This window comes from Notothenia coriiceps, unplaced genomic scaffold, assembly GCF_000735185.1.
Source record: "Notothenia coriiceps isolate Sejong01 unplaced genomic scaffold, NC01 NC01_scaffold00012901, whole genome shotgun sequence".
Classification (NCBI taxonomy): domain Eukaryota; kingdom Metazoa; phylum Chordata; class Actinopteri; order Perciformes; family Nototheniidae; genus Notothenia; species Notothenia coriiceps.
This window is the reverse complement of record NW_011345602.1, coordinates 16431-32369: the sequence shown is the minus strand read 5'-3', so window position 1 is coordinate 32369 and position 15939 is coordinate 16431. Positions and strand designations below refer to the sequence as shown.

The 15939-nt window shown below is 38.6% G+C and overlaps 2 protein-coding genes across 2 annotated transcripts in view; one reads left to right on the top strand and one right to left on the bottom strand.

The window, feature by feature from the left end:
* Nucleotides 1-6787, top strand: part of ftsj3 (FtsJ RNA 2'-O-methyltransferase 3) — a 15324-nt gene extending 8537 nt beyond the window's left edge. Inside the window, 3 exon segments of the mRNA XM_010773726.1 lie at nucleotides 5566-5749; nucleotides 5897-5991; nucleotides 6110-6787. Of these exon segments, the coding sequence (XP_010772028.1) occupies nucleotides 5566-5749; nucleotides 5897-5991; nucleotides 6110-6371 (541 nt within the window). The 3' untranslated portion in view covers nucleotides 6372-6787.
* pdcd11 (programmed cell death 11) lies at nucleotides 6591-15905 on the bottom strand. Its single transcript, XM_010773734.1, has 12 exons — nucleotides 15827-15905; nucleotides 14763-14903; nucleotides 14120-14260; nucleotides 13739-13903; nucleotides 12344-12505; nucleotides 12126-12240; nucleotides 11834-12003; nucleotides 11581-11688; nucleotides 11230-11442; nucleotides 10521-10645; nucleotides 10363-10423; nucleotides 6591-6644 (listed from the first exon to the last, which is right to left on the bottom strand). The coding sequence occupies exons 2-12, from the start codon at nucleotides 14862-14864 to the stop codon at nucleotides 6591-6593; spliced, it is 1416 nt and encodes a 471-aa protein (XP_010772036.1). The 5' UTR covers nucleotides 14865-14903; nucleotides 15827-15905.
* Between the last annotated feature and the right edge of the window lie 34 nt (nucleotides 15906-15939).

The window sequence follows — 15939 nt, the reverse complement described above, 5'->3', positions numbered from 1 at the left end:
TTATTTGAAGAAAAATAGGTCCAAACTAATACAGGGTTTTTACCTTCTCTCTTTACAACATTATAATTATACTGAACATATCATGCTGGGGTTATTCTCTAATCTAAAACCTTAATTCACAGTTTTACATTTATCACCAAAATTGTAATTTCAACTGCCCAATTCAGTTGTGATTTTTAAATCTCCCGATAGAATTTAGAGGCATTTCCTCATAAATGACCGGTGATAATAAAAAGCACATTCAAACTTTCATTTTCACCCAATCAATTCACATCAATTTCGTACCTTTTTTCCGACACAGACGGCGGGAATAACATTAAAAAACCCATTCCTATCCGCATGAATACGGAGGAAGATTCCTCACAGGTGGCGGGCCTAATATTCAGGGGTGCACATACAGTACGTAACTTTTTTGCCCTGGTTCTCAAAGGAGCACCTGGAGATGTTGCTTGGTGCTCATCCTTAAAATGAAATAAACTGTAACTTTTGAGGGGGTCTTGACTTTATTTGCCAGACACACGGCACTGAACACACATGCAGAGGTGAACACAAGACAANGAATCTTTACTGCCTTATAGTCAGGGGTGCACATACCTTTTTTGCCCTGGTCATTTTAAGGATGAGCACCAAGCAACATCTCCAGGTGCTCCTTTGAGAACCAGGGCAAAAAAGGTATGTGCACCCCTGACTATAAGGCAGTAAAGATTCTAATAGTTCATTTTGATTAGGCTAAATTAAACTTAACGTTGTTTCCTTTAGGGTTACACAGACACATGAAGAAAATACAAACAAACATTAATAATCACTTTTTAAAACAATGTTTACATGCAATATACCACAAAAGGCACCAACAATAAAAAGATAAATCGGGAGAAAAACCAAACCCAGCAATTAACAAAGCTGCAAAACAACAGAACAAGACTTAAAAGTGCATAGGGAGTGATTCACATAAAAACCTGTTGATAGAAATCTACATTTCATAGATTGATTTGGTTTTGCGCCACAGTACAGGTCCACTAATACAATACTATATATACAATTTTACCATGTCTATGTAAAAGGCTTATAAGATTTAGAAAAAATATAAAATTGCTATTTTATAGACTGATATTGTCAATTTGGACACGATGAGAATGAATGAGAATTACTGACAATATCATTAAAACATATATTAAAATGATAAGTGTGATTTTTTTTCAGGACTTCTGGAGTGGGGACGCAATATTATTTGATGAAAAAAAAAATGTTCGTTAACATTGTTGTTCTATAATTAATGTATTTATCACTAGTGTTTCATATATATTTTCTATGCATGTTAAACATTTTTTGGAACAAATATTCAACAGGCTCTTCCTCGGCTGCCTCCACTGACCTGAGCAGCTGGTCCTTGCTGAACCCGTCCAGAGGGTTCGGCCTGTAGGCGTCGGCCAGGTCGGTGACAGCCACGGCCCCCTTGCCGCCGAACGGCAGTTTGACCAGGAGGCCGACGGTCGGAAGGATGTTGGTCACCATCCCCATAGCAACACTGTGTTTCTCCAGCTTGTGGACACCTGGAATGGTAAACGGAAAGCAATTAGAAGCGCTTTTCCAGTCTGTGTTCACATACAATTCAACATTCATACACAGTCAAACTGAGGCAGAGGCTGCTGTACAAGGTGAACTAACTTTCATACACTGTTGCATCCGGAGTCATTTGGGGTTAAGCATGTTGCCCAAGGATAACTTGACATGGACGACCGCTGCATCTCCAGAGCGACAGAATCTAATTAATTGTCGTCTCTTGATTTGAATAAACATCTGAGAGATTCAGATGACTAATCTACAGATCATAGGGTCAGCACTTTGAGCCCCAGCCCCTGCATTCAGCTTGTTGAAGCGTCCTTGGTCAAAATACCTCAACTCCAAATGGCTCCCGCAGGCATATTAAAGTGTATGCAAGTCAGGTAAGTAAATAGCAGGTGATTTAATGCAATAGGAACATAATGATAATGAGCTTCTCCTACCCGTGAGTGACAGCATTAAGCGTTGAGGTTTGGAGCTCACTTCCACCACTTTGGCGTTCACAGCTTGACCCAGCTTGTAGAGTTTTTCAGGGTGGCTGGCGTCCTGAAAATAATGATGTTTTATTTATTCCCATTTTCTCCTAAGCTGTTATAATAATAGTACAAATAAATCGGACATGGACCAATTGATAGGAAAAACATACTGTTGGATTGGTGATCATGGCCAGCAGTTCAACTGTCCCGGTAACAGAAGGATCAGTGGTGACCTCCAGAGTCTTCCTCTCTGGAACAAACTGGGGACAAAAACATTAATACACTGCAGATCAGGAGAGCAGTTGTTTCTCTTTTCAAATCATTTATGATGAATGAAGAACTGCAATAAAGAAAGAAAAGCAAGACGTTATGATTTTCCAGACTTACCTTTGACACAAAGCATTGAATTTGTTCCCCGACCTTATAGCCGTTTAGTTTTTCTTTTGTTGGAACTGCTTTGAAATCTGCGGTCTCATCCAGTTTGCTGTAAAAAAGAAAAAGCACAAATAAGAAACTGACGAATAAAAAAAAAAAGAGAGTAAAAGATAAAGAATACAAACGCTGACACATCCAAACACCACAGGGTTCTATTTCTGTAATGAGCATTTTATGATCTGTATAATATTTGATTAAAACAGAAGAAAACAGATATACACATCACAACGACTGGTTTTAAATTGAGAATACTGTTCATTTACTACTTTGGGAATAAATGATATTCAGGTAATAGTGCAGTATGATTACCTGGGTATGAGAGTGAGCTCAGGGATGGTGAATGTAAACTTGGGATGGGAGAAGGGCAAGAATCTGAAGAAACAGAAAAGGTGAGTTCAATACAGTTTAAATAACACATCATGGTCATGGCGCTACAACTATAAATGGATTCTACTGACTAAATAAAATCATTTTGTTTGCTACAGACCGTCACATAAAAAGAATAGAATAAACACATAACTTTTATTTTTCAATGGGATAATGTAAATAGCAATTCAAAAAGTTATCCTTCCCTTTGATTCTGTGAATATTACTATTGCAATATCAGTCAAAATAATGTCAATTCAAGTGTTTTTAAATGTTTAATTGTGAAGCCCTAGTAAAAGGCAAATACTAACAACTAGAACATTTAGGAAAATCATTGCTTAACTGTCATGCAGCCTTTAAAACTAGGAAAATACACTTATTTTATATTAGAATATCAGAAGAGAAAGACGATATAAAGGATCATATCACAACATTGATATAATATCTATGTACTCCACAGCCCGGTGTCATAATAAATGTATGTAAAGTGAACCCTTCGGCAGTGTGTACCTCTGACTGGAGGCTTCCCGTCCTCCGATGACCCTGCCGGTGACCTCGCTGCCAACTTTAACGGAGGATGTGGGGAAGGACCCCTCACGCACATCTGCGACCTCCCCCACCTCGGACACGTGCACGCTGCCCGTGCTCCCGTCCTCCAATGTGACCATGATGGAGGTGGGCTTCACCTTCTTCACTTTGCCCCGCACGATGTCCCCGAAGCGATGGCCCTTGGTGCTCGTCAGGTTTTCTGAGACGGTGCGCTGCCGGTTGGGTGCGCTGCGCGCCCAGGACACCAGGGGGAGACCCTGCAGCGCCTCACAGCTGGCTTCTATCACCTCAGCTGCCAGACACATGCCCGCCTTCAGCCTCTCCGAGTCAGTCAGGAAGACCTCATTCAGGTGCCTGCTGGTCTGGATCACCGTCAGCTGGGCCGTGTCCTCCAGGGAGATGACGGCGAAGTCTTTGTCCACGTGCTGCACCATCACCGTGTACTTTGTTCCTTCAGTTAACTATGGAAACACGCATACAAATACACAAAGTCAAAAACTACAGGAAATGGTTACGTTCTGACATCTACAAAGACCATAGACAAAGATTGATCAGGCTGCTCCAAAGAAAGCAGTGTTGGGAAATTTGGATTTAATCAAAATATCCAAAGTGAAGTCATGTGTTAGTTTCATTTTAATACGAATAAATAATAATTACTAAGCTGGGGAAGGAAGGTAAAAACTGAGAAAAAAAAATGATTTAAGTGGTACATTTACAGGAAAAGATTATAATTTATAAGTGAAACATTTGAACATTCTCTGAGATGATAAAAATGATAAATTATTATAATTTTCTTTAGATACAAGTCACAAATTCATCTGTTTTAGGCAAATGTATGACTTACATGATCCCAGTAATCAAGTTTTTTTATCTTAAATTATCCGTTTTTTTTAATCAAATAATAATAACTAACTAATATGCTATAGTTCTAAAACAACAAAAGTAATACTCACAGATTTCTTCTTTGCCACCAGCTTGGGGAGGACAGACACATGGACCTGTCCGGACTGGATGTCAACATGGAGGACCACCGCAGTGGCTTTCTGTCCTGGGCTCAGATTAGCACCTGAAACATGATCTTGTTGCATTGACAGATTTTGGCCAAAATAAATAAATCAACAATCTTCTAAAAGTATCAATGCTATATGTGACCCGCTCTATCGAAATCAGACGGAAGTCGCAACGGCTCATTTCAAAATAAATGTGGATTTGCGTAAAAAACTATTTTTTCGGGGTTCGGGTGTTTTGTTTGATTTTAAACAAACAAAGTCTTGGCTTTCAGAATATGAAACTTTTATTTCCAAACTCACACAATAAATACATTCTTTAAGCTTGTAAAGGGAAGATGACAGGCAATCTGCTCTTCCGCAGCGCCGCCCCCCCTCCCTCCGGCTGACATTATGAATGTAAGCGTAGAGTAATCATAAATAACACGGCAGGGTCCGTTACAGTTTGTTTTCATCTGATTTCAATTAAACAAAGTCTTGGCTTTCAGAATATTAAACTTGTTTCGGCAAATTCAGATGATAAATACAACTTTGAAGCTTGTAACGGCATAATTACAAGCGGAGAACGGAGTAACTTAACGTCACAGCAGGCATAACAACAGCCGGTGTTTCTCGTGAGGGTTTTCCCCGGGAAACAAACGCAATACACACAAACACACACACACACGTATACACACACACACGTATACACACACACACACACTCGCGAGCTTCCCCCAGACCAGTAATCCAAACGAAAATATCTTCCCTCCGTAGTATTTTGATCATTTGCTCCCCTAATAATCAATCAGATCGATGGATTCCAGAGAAGAGAAAACTTTGAAGGCCTTTTTCTCAAAATGATGACTCAGTGACAGTCATTATATAATGTGACATATTTCGCTTAATATTTGGAGTAGAAAAACAATCCTGATATCATTAGAAAGCTAGGAATCTCCTCTTTCCAGCAGTGTATACAACTCAAAATGTGTCTTCGGGTCAATGCGACTGATTTCGATGGAGCAGGTCACATATATGCCTGATGTATTATTTGAAAATAATTGGATTCAAATTTCCTGTCAAATCTGTTACCAGATGCCACATGATTTAACTACACACATCAGTATCTGTTTCTGAACCCAGAATATATGTTTAATATGTCCAAACAGCAAACTGATTGTTTGTTCTTGCAGGTTTGCTAGCTCCGAGCAGCAGTGGGATGTACCGGAGTGGTTCATGGTTGACGAAAAGAAACACAGGAAGAAGCCGACTCCTGTCACCAGAGAGATGGTGGAGGAGTTCAAACAGAAGTGGAAGGAGATCGATGCCCGACCCATCAAACGAGTTGCTGAGGCGAAGGCCAGGAAGAAGAGGAGGGTAAGAAGATGATCAGACATAAAACAGGATCATGCTCGAAACCATTTCAGCTGCTTGATCTGTTTTAAGACAAACAAAACTACCCAAAACATTTATTTTTATTTACTTAAAATTTAAAACGATTCTGTGTTTCTCTGATGTTTCCAGATGCTGAAGAAGATGGATCAGACTAAGAAGAAGGCAGAGGCAGTCTGCAACACAATCGACATCTCTGAGAGGGAGAAGAATGCTCAGCTGAAGAGGTATGGCAGCCCGCTCCTCGGAAGGAGACTCCTTGAAACTATATACATCGCTTCATACTGGATAATTGTAATATAACATCAATTGAAAAACGTTGTCTTTTCTTTCTGCTTCTGTTAGTATCTACAAGAAAGCAGGCATGGGGAAGGAGAAGAGAGAGTTAACATACATTGTCAGCAAAAAGGGAGCTGGCAAGAAGGTGAGGCGGCCCGCCGGCGTCAAGGGAGCTTTCAAAGTGGTGGACGGTCGCATGAAGAAAGACATGCGGGGGATGCAGAGGAAGGAACAACGAGCCAGGGGGGGCAAAGGAAAAGGCGGCAAAGGAAAGGGTGGCCCGAAGGGAGGAGGGATGAAGGGTGGTAAGGGGAAAAAAGGAAGATGAATTTGAACCTAAAGCGCTCTGACCGTGTATTGCCTTTCCAGTTATTACACATTGCCTGCGTCTCATGTTGCAGGTGAACATTTATGGCTAAGTTGCCACCACAGTTTGGGCTCCAATATCATGTGCAGAGACCAAAATGAGTTTTGGTCATTCCCATGTGTGCGTGTTTAGCATTGTTTGCTGAGTTTCCTGAAATCCCTTAAGATATGTTCTGTGGGTTCATAAGTACTGGTGTTCTGTATACATCTTTCTGAAGATGTAGATTTTCAAACTCTGTGAAAAGAGTGGTTTAAATGAACAGTTAAACTGTAAATGTTAGAAAATCAAGTGAATTATAATCATTCTCAATAAATGTTGCTATTAATGTAAATATTATAAACACATTTTTGCAATAAACGTTTTGTTGAATCCTTAAATCTGTGGTTCTCTTCATTGTGCTGGTTTTGTTTAATTGGTATGAGTCAAAAGACATCGGTTATACACTAAAGCAGTTTAATCACCTTCGATCTAAAACACATAATACTCCTGTATCTGATCAAGTTTTGGTGTGACTGGCTTTTACAGAAAAATAAAACCAATATTAAAATGATAATGAAATAAAAAGAATTACGTAAAACAATCATAAAAACTAACTTGAAAAAAAGTTTTAATAAAGACAAAGAGATAAAAATAATAATTAAATGCATTATTTAAAAAAACACATTTGTATATGCAACTTGAGAAAAAAATGGAGTTAACATTTGTAAATAACAATTCAAATGTTTTTGTAAATGGGGGGAAAATATGTTCTTTTTGCTGCTTTAAAAAAGAAACGAACACAAAGGCACAACACTTTTTATGTTTTCACTTGCTTCATTATTTATTATTGTGAGTTTTCATGTTTTGAGAGATTTTGTGTCCTGGCAAAGCCTAATTCAAAAAGCGTCCCCAGTGCAAATGACGCCTATGGTGTTATTTGAAATGAAAATAATGTAATAAAACATAGGCTTTTAATTATTCCTTACTCCTTTCTTCACATCCGAAACTTTACTTTTATATATTTAATTAGGACTTCATTTTGTTTACTATACCTGTGCACTTACTCACTTACATGAGTATTATTTTTGATGCAGGACTTATGTTGAATATAACATTTTCGTTCGCCCTTTTCTCTCAAACTACAACTAACTACATTTCCCTTGAGCCTTACAACGCACAAGCTGCTTCAGACGCTTTAGCGGCTCTGGCAGCTTGTTGTCGATGTAATGCCTAGCTGTTATGGTGTTGTTCGAGTAGAAAGTATTAAAGGGCCCATGTCATGCTTTTCCGGTTATTACCCGTCCCCTTGTGTGTTTTGAAGGTTTTTATGCATGTAAACGGTCTGTAGAGTCAAAAACCCTCAAAGTACACCCTGTAGCGAGTAAAACTCTAACACAGTCTATGTTGCCCCGAACGACTCGTTGGAGATTTCTCATTTTCCATTGTTTACTTCCTGGGTATTGTGACTGTGAATACCCAGAGGCCACACCCTCTGCCAGCATTTCACGAAACAAAGCTTCAAAAACCTTTCAGCGATTCATGCCGGATATGTACAGCGTAGGGCACTGAAGAACAATGCTGTTCCTACTTTGTTTGGACCAGCGGGAGATTCGGGTACACAACCTGTAAGTATTCATTGTTGTTTGTGTATTTATGATATTTAAAACAAACAAGAGGCGCATTCACACCGCAGTACTTTTCCCACAAAGGTTCATGAGAACTTAGTTCATGAGAACTAAAGAGTTCTCATTAACTTTTTTTGTGATGAGTTAGTCTCTCTGCGTTTGTGCGCTGGGCTAATGCTAATGCGAGGATAATCAAATGGCGGCTTCACAACACTTTTTTTTAGTTTTACTGGGCATGGTTTGCATTCCGCCCAGCCAATCAGACATAGGAACCTTTTTCTCCCACGAAAGTACCTGCTCTCTAGCAGGGACGGAAAAGGGGGTAAAAAAGGTTCTCATGAACTAATTTTAAAAAGTAAAAAGTACTGCGGTGTGACCGCGGCTAATGTATCTACCACGACTGTTTAAATGGATAAACGTTTTTCGGGCTGCCAAGTTGGGATTGCGGATAAATTTTCTCCGCAGACCCATTCTCACAGCGTAAACTTTTTTCTTACTCCATTTCAAGCCACACTTATTGTTTTTACTTCGGCTGTGAGTGTTTGTGTGTGCTCAGGATGAGTTTCGCTTGTTCTCGCTGTATCGCTGACCCGGAAGTATGGGCATAAATATGTCTCATAATTATTTGTGTGAAAATAAAAATAATTTGTGTGTAAATATGTGATTTGTAAATGTAAAACACTGTCCACAAATGCATTTAAAAGATTTGCAAACTCACAAATAAATGTGCAAGTGTAAAACGGATCTGCAAATACGCTAAATATTTTCACAAATAAAAAAAAGATCTTTAACATNAAAATACTTTTTTTAAATGTTGTATTCAATGTTACAAAACAAAAATGACCATGTTCAAGTCTTAAAGTCATCCTGAGGCCTTAGTTTTGGTTTCAAATTACAGAACATCATGTATGTGTTGCTTCTTTGAGGCTTGTTTTCATAGACCTGGTTGCTTATTTCTCTCAAATCTGGCAACAGAGTGGGCAGGGTGCAGTGTCTAATTGTAGCAGTAAGCTAACAAGTACTGATAAGCTTTATTTTGTTTTGATCCAACTCTGCACAACTGAACTGATCCAATGCTGCTGTGAAAAAAAGAAGCTATATCCATGTTGGATAGAATATCCAATTTAAATAAAAAAATAACATTAAGGGAAAATTTGAATGCTTTTTTTCCTCTTAATGCATTGCATAAAGATCGGATTGGGAAAAATCGGTATCGGCAAATTGTCAAAATCAAATGATCGGAATCGGGTCGGGAGCAAAAAAAGGTGATCGGGACATCCCTAGTAGAAAATATAAAAGGTATTGGCTTTAGGGAAATGTCCCAGCAGTTTAGGATAATGAAGGTTCTAATCTAATCTACTACATAGCCATTACATTTCTAACTCCTAATGACAGGAAGGCAGAAAGCGCATTATACAAATAATAATACTCATAATAATAGCTGACATTTTTAACAATGACCACAATATCATTATTTTAATAAACCAAATATGAACAATTGAGGAAATGAGGAAGAACTGATGATTCAAATGTTGTAGTACAAGTAGTAATGTAGTTAGTGCATAAATTACTATTGCAACAAATGTGTTTATTTTCTTCATTATAAGTTGATTTTTTTTGGACGAATGCTCCGGGCCAGTGGTTACAATGGTGGGGCCAGTGATAATACAATTCCACCGGCCCGGAGGGCCAGTGGCATTTTACCCTTAATGTCTACCCCTGCATTTCTGCCAGTAAAATAAAATAAATGACTTCGTATTGCACAATAATGAGAAACCTATCTATAGAAACTGGGTTATTATAACGAGAAGGTTTGTCATTATAATGACTTATAGGATTTTTTTTTTCAACACCTGGCTAAGTTGCTATTTTTAACTGGAGAAAATGAGCCGTCAGGTTCTTTGAAAAAATATCCAGGGAATAATTATTTCCTCTCTTGTCGAGGCAACCTCAGAGTAATGACAGTACTACAGAAAGCTGCTGGTCACCACTATAGGCAAATAAACTCATTTCTCAAAATGTTAAACAATTACTAATACTACTTCACTATCTTAAATTACAAGTCATTTAATTCCACATTCTGATTGGATTGGATTACTTTATGGTGCAAAGAGAAATAGTTTTATGCACAAATGTCAAAAAATGTGTTCCTTTCCTAATACCTAAAAACCCACAGATTTGACTAAATTCATTAGTGGTATTAGGCATCCTCTCAGTGCACACAAATATAGGATTTATAATCTATCATACCAAAACTAGCTATAATAGATTATACATCATATTGCATGATTTTATCGTCCCTGTCCTGCAGGAATCTTTAAAAAACTAGTGTTTTAATTTGTTCTCACCTCTACAACCTGTCCGGCCTGAAGATCATGATATCTGAAGAAACGCTTTGAAATCACACTCCTGAAAACAGGACAGAAAAAGGTTAGTCAACATATCAAATAAGGGTTGGGAAGTTGTTGTCAACTACACAATATCACTCAAATGAGGTAACACTTACTTTCGCAGACTAGCAAAGTGAATTTGGTCCATGGGGCTGAAGTCCATGATCCTGCAGATGTGCTCAGTCCTGGCCAGCACTCGGTTTTCATTGGACAGCTCGCTAGACTCCTTAACATGGTTCCTCTGTGGTGAAGGATACATTTAAAAAAGGACACTTATAATGCTTATTTTCTGATTCATACATGTATTTTAAGTTTCTTATAATCATGTTTATATACTTTACTCTTCAAAAAACACATTAGTTTTAGGAATGTACATGTATTCACCATCTGTCTCAAACGCTGTGTTTTAATGGCTGTCTCTTTAAGACCTGAAGATGCTTAGACTGCTCTGATTGGTCAGCGATACAGGGTCTTTCAAACCAAGTATCGATGCACCATCAGCAGACAGTGTAGCTGCGCTTTCTACATGTATAACATCATAGTTGGGACATCACAACTATACCTAGTTCCTAACGGTATGTTTGAAGACAGTTTTTAAATATGTGCCGTTTTCATTTACTTGTGGACCAAGAAATGTGTTACTTTCACAGTATTTATGTTCCACTTAACCATTATAATAATAATACATAAAATCTCACTATTTACATTATGGAACCTTTAAGTTATTAACCCAATGCTGAGTCAGATTTTTTTTTACAGAGAGTATTTATTCTACTTAAGACTAAAATTTGCTTAAAATATTTAAAAAGCGTCCCCCTGACTCACATGTACAAAGGCCATCGTGTTATCAGGCAGTTCCAACAAGGCTCCAGACATGTGGTGCATGGCGGTCATCTTGCAGTCCTTCACAACCTCTCCGATGCGGTCTCCTCCAGCAGGAGAGACAGCGATTGAGGACCCGGGCTGAGTGAGGAAGGTGCGCAGGCTCAGGCCCACCAGACGGGTGGTGGGATCCACATACAGCACACAGGCTCGCACCTGGTGGATTAATGCAAAACAGGCGGCCATGTTTATCCTTGAATATAAGCAGATGTAAAACCATTAATAAGTCAAATGTTTATTATTTATATCTATAATGTAGAAGCCAACAGGATCAATGTTCAATGTCAGTGTTACCTGGGCGCCCTCGGTGTAGCTGTCTGTCTGTTCTGGCTCCATGTGGAGAAAGTCCACCTGGCCAGTGAAGGAGGACAGGAAGTCCAGGAGCAGACCATGTTTGGTCACCTGCAATACAAACAAAAATACTTTATACAAATGAAGCAATGCTACTGCTGAAGATGTGAGATTGACTGTAAGAGCATATCAGTCACAGAAACTGTTTTCCTCGGAGAGAAGATGTATTCATTACCAAAATAAAAGCTTTCTCTACCTTTTTGATGGTGGCTTTGACCAGAAGTCCAGGCAGCAGGTTAGTGAGGTTCCAGCCTTGTTCGGATTCAGCACAGGCCTGGGTGGGGGTGCTCAAAGAAAGGCGGATCATGCGCCCATCGTTTTTTACTTCGTCCACTCCACAAGTGACGTTCTGACCCACTTTCAGCTCTGGAGAGACAAGAACAAACGCTTTAGACATTAATCCATGACTTTATGCTAAACAATTGGGAAACAACTGCACTACTGCTACTCTGCAACAGAACATGTGGAATCCACTAAGATTGTCATACCTTCTGGGTGTTTGTCCTTTACTGCTTCCCTGGGCAGGAAGGCTTTGGTTCCACTGAGGCCAATGTCAACTATGTAGCCATGATCCTCCACGCTGTCCACACATCCACTCAAGACCTGAGTTGTCACAAAATATATGTAAAATATATTGTTAAATAAAACAAAAAAGGTGGCTGATTTTTGGTAACCACATTTTAAACTAAAGATCATTATTACTGACCATGCCAGCTTTCAGAGAGTTTGAGGTGAGAGCCTTGTTGACCAGCTTTGGATTGATTGACAGCTGGATGCTGAGAGCGCCTCCTTTGGCTAGATCCAACTTGGCAATCACACACCTGAACAGCATCCCCGGGGAGAAGATGTCTTGCAGAGAGCAGATCTCCTGTGAAGGGAGAATACCATCTCTTGTTACAGATTCAAAGATTCAAAACCAATCATGTCGTTTGCACAATAGCTACAGCGTGGTTGTTGGCAATGAACATCTTAAATCCAAGGCTTGTATCCTAAGAAATTAGTAAACTATTGACATAGAAATTGCAAATAAAGAACCCTTAGACTGAAGTTAGTTGCTATATTATTCTAGACTCCGCATATTCAATAAAGCTCACATATATCATCCCAGTTAAAAATACTAAGAACAATTGAAATATATATGCCGTTAATAGCTGTGCAATATATACCTGGCTGCCATCTTCAGAACTGTCACAGGATGTGTATTTTGTAAATTGTGTACTAAAAAATAAAAAAATGTTTACATTTAATATTTTTTCATGCATGCTTCTTGGTTATTATTAAAGTGGACCTATCATGCTGTATTTGAAAAATATATTGTAGGGCCATACCTATATGAAACATGTCTGTGAAGTTTTTTTTTTCAAAATACCAAACGGATCACCCATTGTAGCCATGACTCATACTGCTCAAACCCCTCTTTTGCAGCCCTGTTAGAGAAACTCAGATTTTGCGTCCTTAGCTTGAAAAAAAAGAAAGAAGAGGAGGCGGAGCTAATGCCTGATCAGAATTCTACCGGAGATAAAGTTAAATTCTGCTGTGATAAAACGCCATCCTGTTTAAACCACGTCAAGGATTATTTCTGAAACAGTATGGAGCTCAAATGCTTTTTCTCTCACAAGGTGAGTTCTTTTTGTATTTCCTGCTTTTCAAACACATGTGCTCTTCAGTACAGGTTAGCTCTGAGTGTTAGCGAGGCTTGCAAAGACGAGATTACGTCCAAAACACGTCAGGAATTGTTTCTGATAGCAACTTTCTGTGTGTCCGCTGCCGATTTGACGTCAGTTCGGATGGAATCTGTATCCGCCCGTTTTTAAAAGATTTGGGTACGGAGGAAAAGAGAGAGGGTTTTATTTTCTGACGCTGCGTGAGTTCCCCGACGCACCGGGGACACATATTTATGTATGAAAGACATCACAAAGTGCATTTTGCATGACAGGTCCCCTTTAAGCTTTCTTTAGCTCTTTTCTTGCTGTAAAAAAAATGCAAATGTCCCCTCTGTGGGACGAATAAAGGTATTCTGATTTTGAAATGTGGACGGAATTGTTTAGAATTGATGATGTATCCCACAGTGACATTTCTAATCCCCACCCTGCAGGCTTACCTCTGTATCAGCTGACTCCAGTTGCTCACTGAGCAGCTTAGTGTACGAGTCACAGATGTTCTTGATGCTGAGGAAGCCTTGCATGCCACAGGGCAGACTGACTTTCACCTCAAAGTCAGTCACCTCCTTCACACAGCCCAGCATCAGGATGCCCTCCTTCAGATTCTAGGAAATGAGGAATAATACACAGAAGATCAAGAAAAACAAACATAACATTTAATCAGATGTGCTGAATGAACTATATCATTTGGAGAAAATGAGCCTGCTAAGTACATTTAACAATTTATTCACAAATGCTGGTTCTTGACAAATGTTTTAATAATAATAATAACAACTTGGATTTATATATAGCGCCTCCAAGAAACCTAAGGACGCTTTTACCTTCATGTGCAGGATTTCCACACACTTGGATGCTGCGTTCAGTGTCAGGCCGTCTTCCTTGCCCGTCTTTGACTTCTTGGGCTTCTTGCCGTCATCTTTGCCCGCCACCTTTCTTTTCTTTGTTTCTGCTGGTTCATTTGACTGCGACAGAAAAGCAAACAATCATTCACAAATGAGTTTTGTTAATATCATTAAGTCAGCAAGGATACCATTTTGATTTGATTCAATTCAGGGGCTTGTGATTGATACTAAAATATATCATGAGCACATTAAAGATAATTGGTAACATAAATATGTTAACTCACAAAAGGCGACTAAGATAGTATTTGACAATTGCATCCCTAGCCTTTTCCATATACAGTATTTAAATGAAGAACAATACTGTATTTCATATAAATATTTGAAAATAGATCTCAATGTTAACTGTAACTTGCCTTATTTCTCATCTTCAAACACTATATGAAGGTGTGCGTGAACCAGAGTGAATGAGAGGGGTATGATAGCAGAACAGCTGATGCTTAGCTTGAATGAATCCTCTTTTTGGTGATAGCTACATACGCACAATCCTGAGTGATTTGGGTAGTCAAAGTAAAGTATGTTCACAGTTATATGGACAAAAAGACAGAAAAGAGTAGGACTTTACCTGGAACAAGTTGTCGACCTCTGTCCTCTGCACAGCTATGTTACTCTCGATGGGCTTCTTTGCCGACCCTCCTCGAGGGAAGTCCTCCTCCACAGATGCCATGTTTGATGTTGTTTCAGATGTCTTAGAATATTAAACGCACTGTTGATAAACAAAATCCCAAGTAAATGAAACAAACAAGTTATGTTAAGCCAAGTGACAAATAGATGTTATTAGAACTAGATTGTGCCTCTCACGCAGAGATGGGAGAAGTAATCAGATCTTGCACTTGAGTAAAAGTAGAAATACCAGAGTGTAGGAGTACTTTAAAAAAAACTTTAGTACCAAAAGTAAAAGTACTTAGTACACAGATTGGTCAATTTCAGAATAATATATATGATATGTTTTATAATGATTGATCATTAAAGTGTTATCACAGCTGGTAAAGGTGCAGCTAGTTTTAATGACTTTGTATATTGCACGGGTAGCTTGTGAATTTGCCCCAGGTGGAACTAAAGTCTGATTTAAGACTTGATTATATTTCACACCATTAATCCAGATCTGTAAAGTAACTAAAGGCATGACATAATTGTAGTGGAGTAGAAGTACAAAGTAGCATAAAATGGAAATACTCAGGTAAAGTACAAGATTCAAAATTGTACTTGAGTTCAGTAATTGAGTAAATGCAATGAGTTACTTCCCACCTCTGCTTCATGTAACTTAACCAGAAATCTTACATTTTAAAACTACCGGTAGTTACTTTTACATTGGAGTTACAAATACAGAAGAATGGTAGCACAAACAGCAGTTTGCCTTATCAAATATACATCTAAATACGTAAATCATTAAGTGCGAAAAATATAACCAACCCTACAAAGATCAGTTCCAATTCTGCTGTATTTAAAGTTACCATTACAAATGCACGAGAAGAACACATGAGCTAACGTATTAAAGCACTCAGACTGACCACAAAGAGAGTGTGGCAGCATTTAAAAAAAAAGCCTATACAGAATAAATAAACCTCGAATGGATTAAAACGTGTATCAAATGATTCTCTCAGAATTTATCATGAAATGTTTCCTTACATTAAATCTCCCGAAAAACTCACATGTTGTTCAGCAACACGCCATGATTCTAACCCGGAAGTACATCCGTGTTAATGTTCCACCACTCAAATACAAGAAAGAATGATTGGCAC

What these genes read in the sequence shown, in the direction of transcription:
- pdcd11 (XM_010773734.1), bottom strand. Translation starts at nt 14,864, where the DNA reads ATGGCATCTGTGGAGGAGGACTTCCCTCGAGGAGGGTCGGCAAAGAAG. An exon ending in ACTCTCTGAAAGCTGGCATG is followed by an intron (nt 12,241 to 12,343) that starts GTCAGTAATAAT and finishes GTGACAACTCAG; the next exon opens with GTCTTGAGTGGATGTGTGGA. An exon ending in AAAGGACAAACACCCAGAAG is followed by an intron (nt 12,004 to 12,125) that starts GTATGACAATCT and finishes TTGTCTCTCCAG; the next exon opens with AGCTGAAAGTGGGTCAGAAC.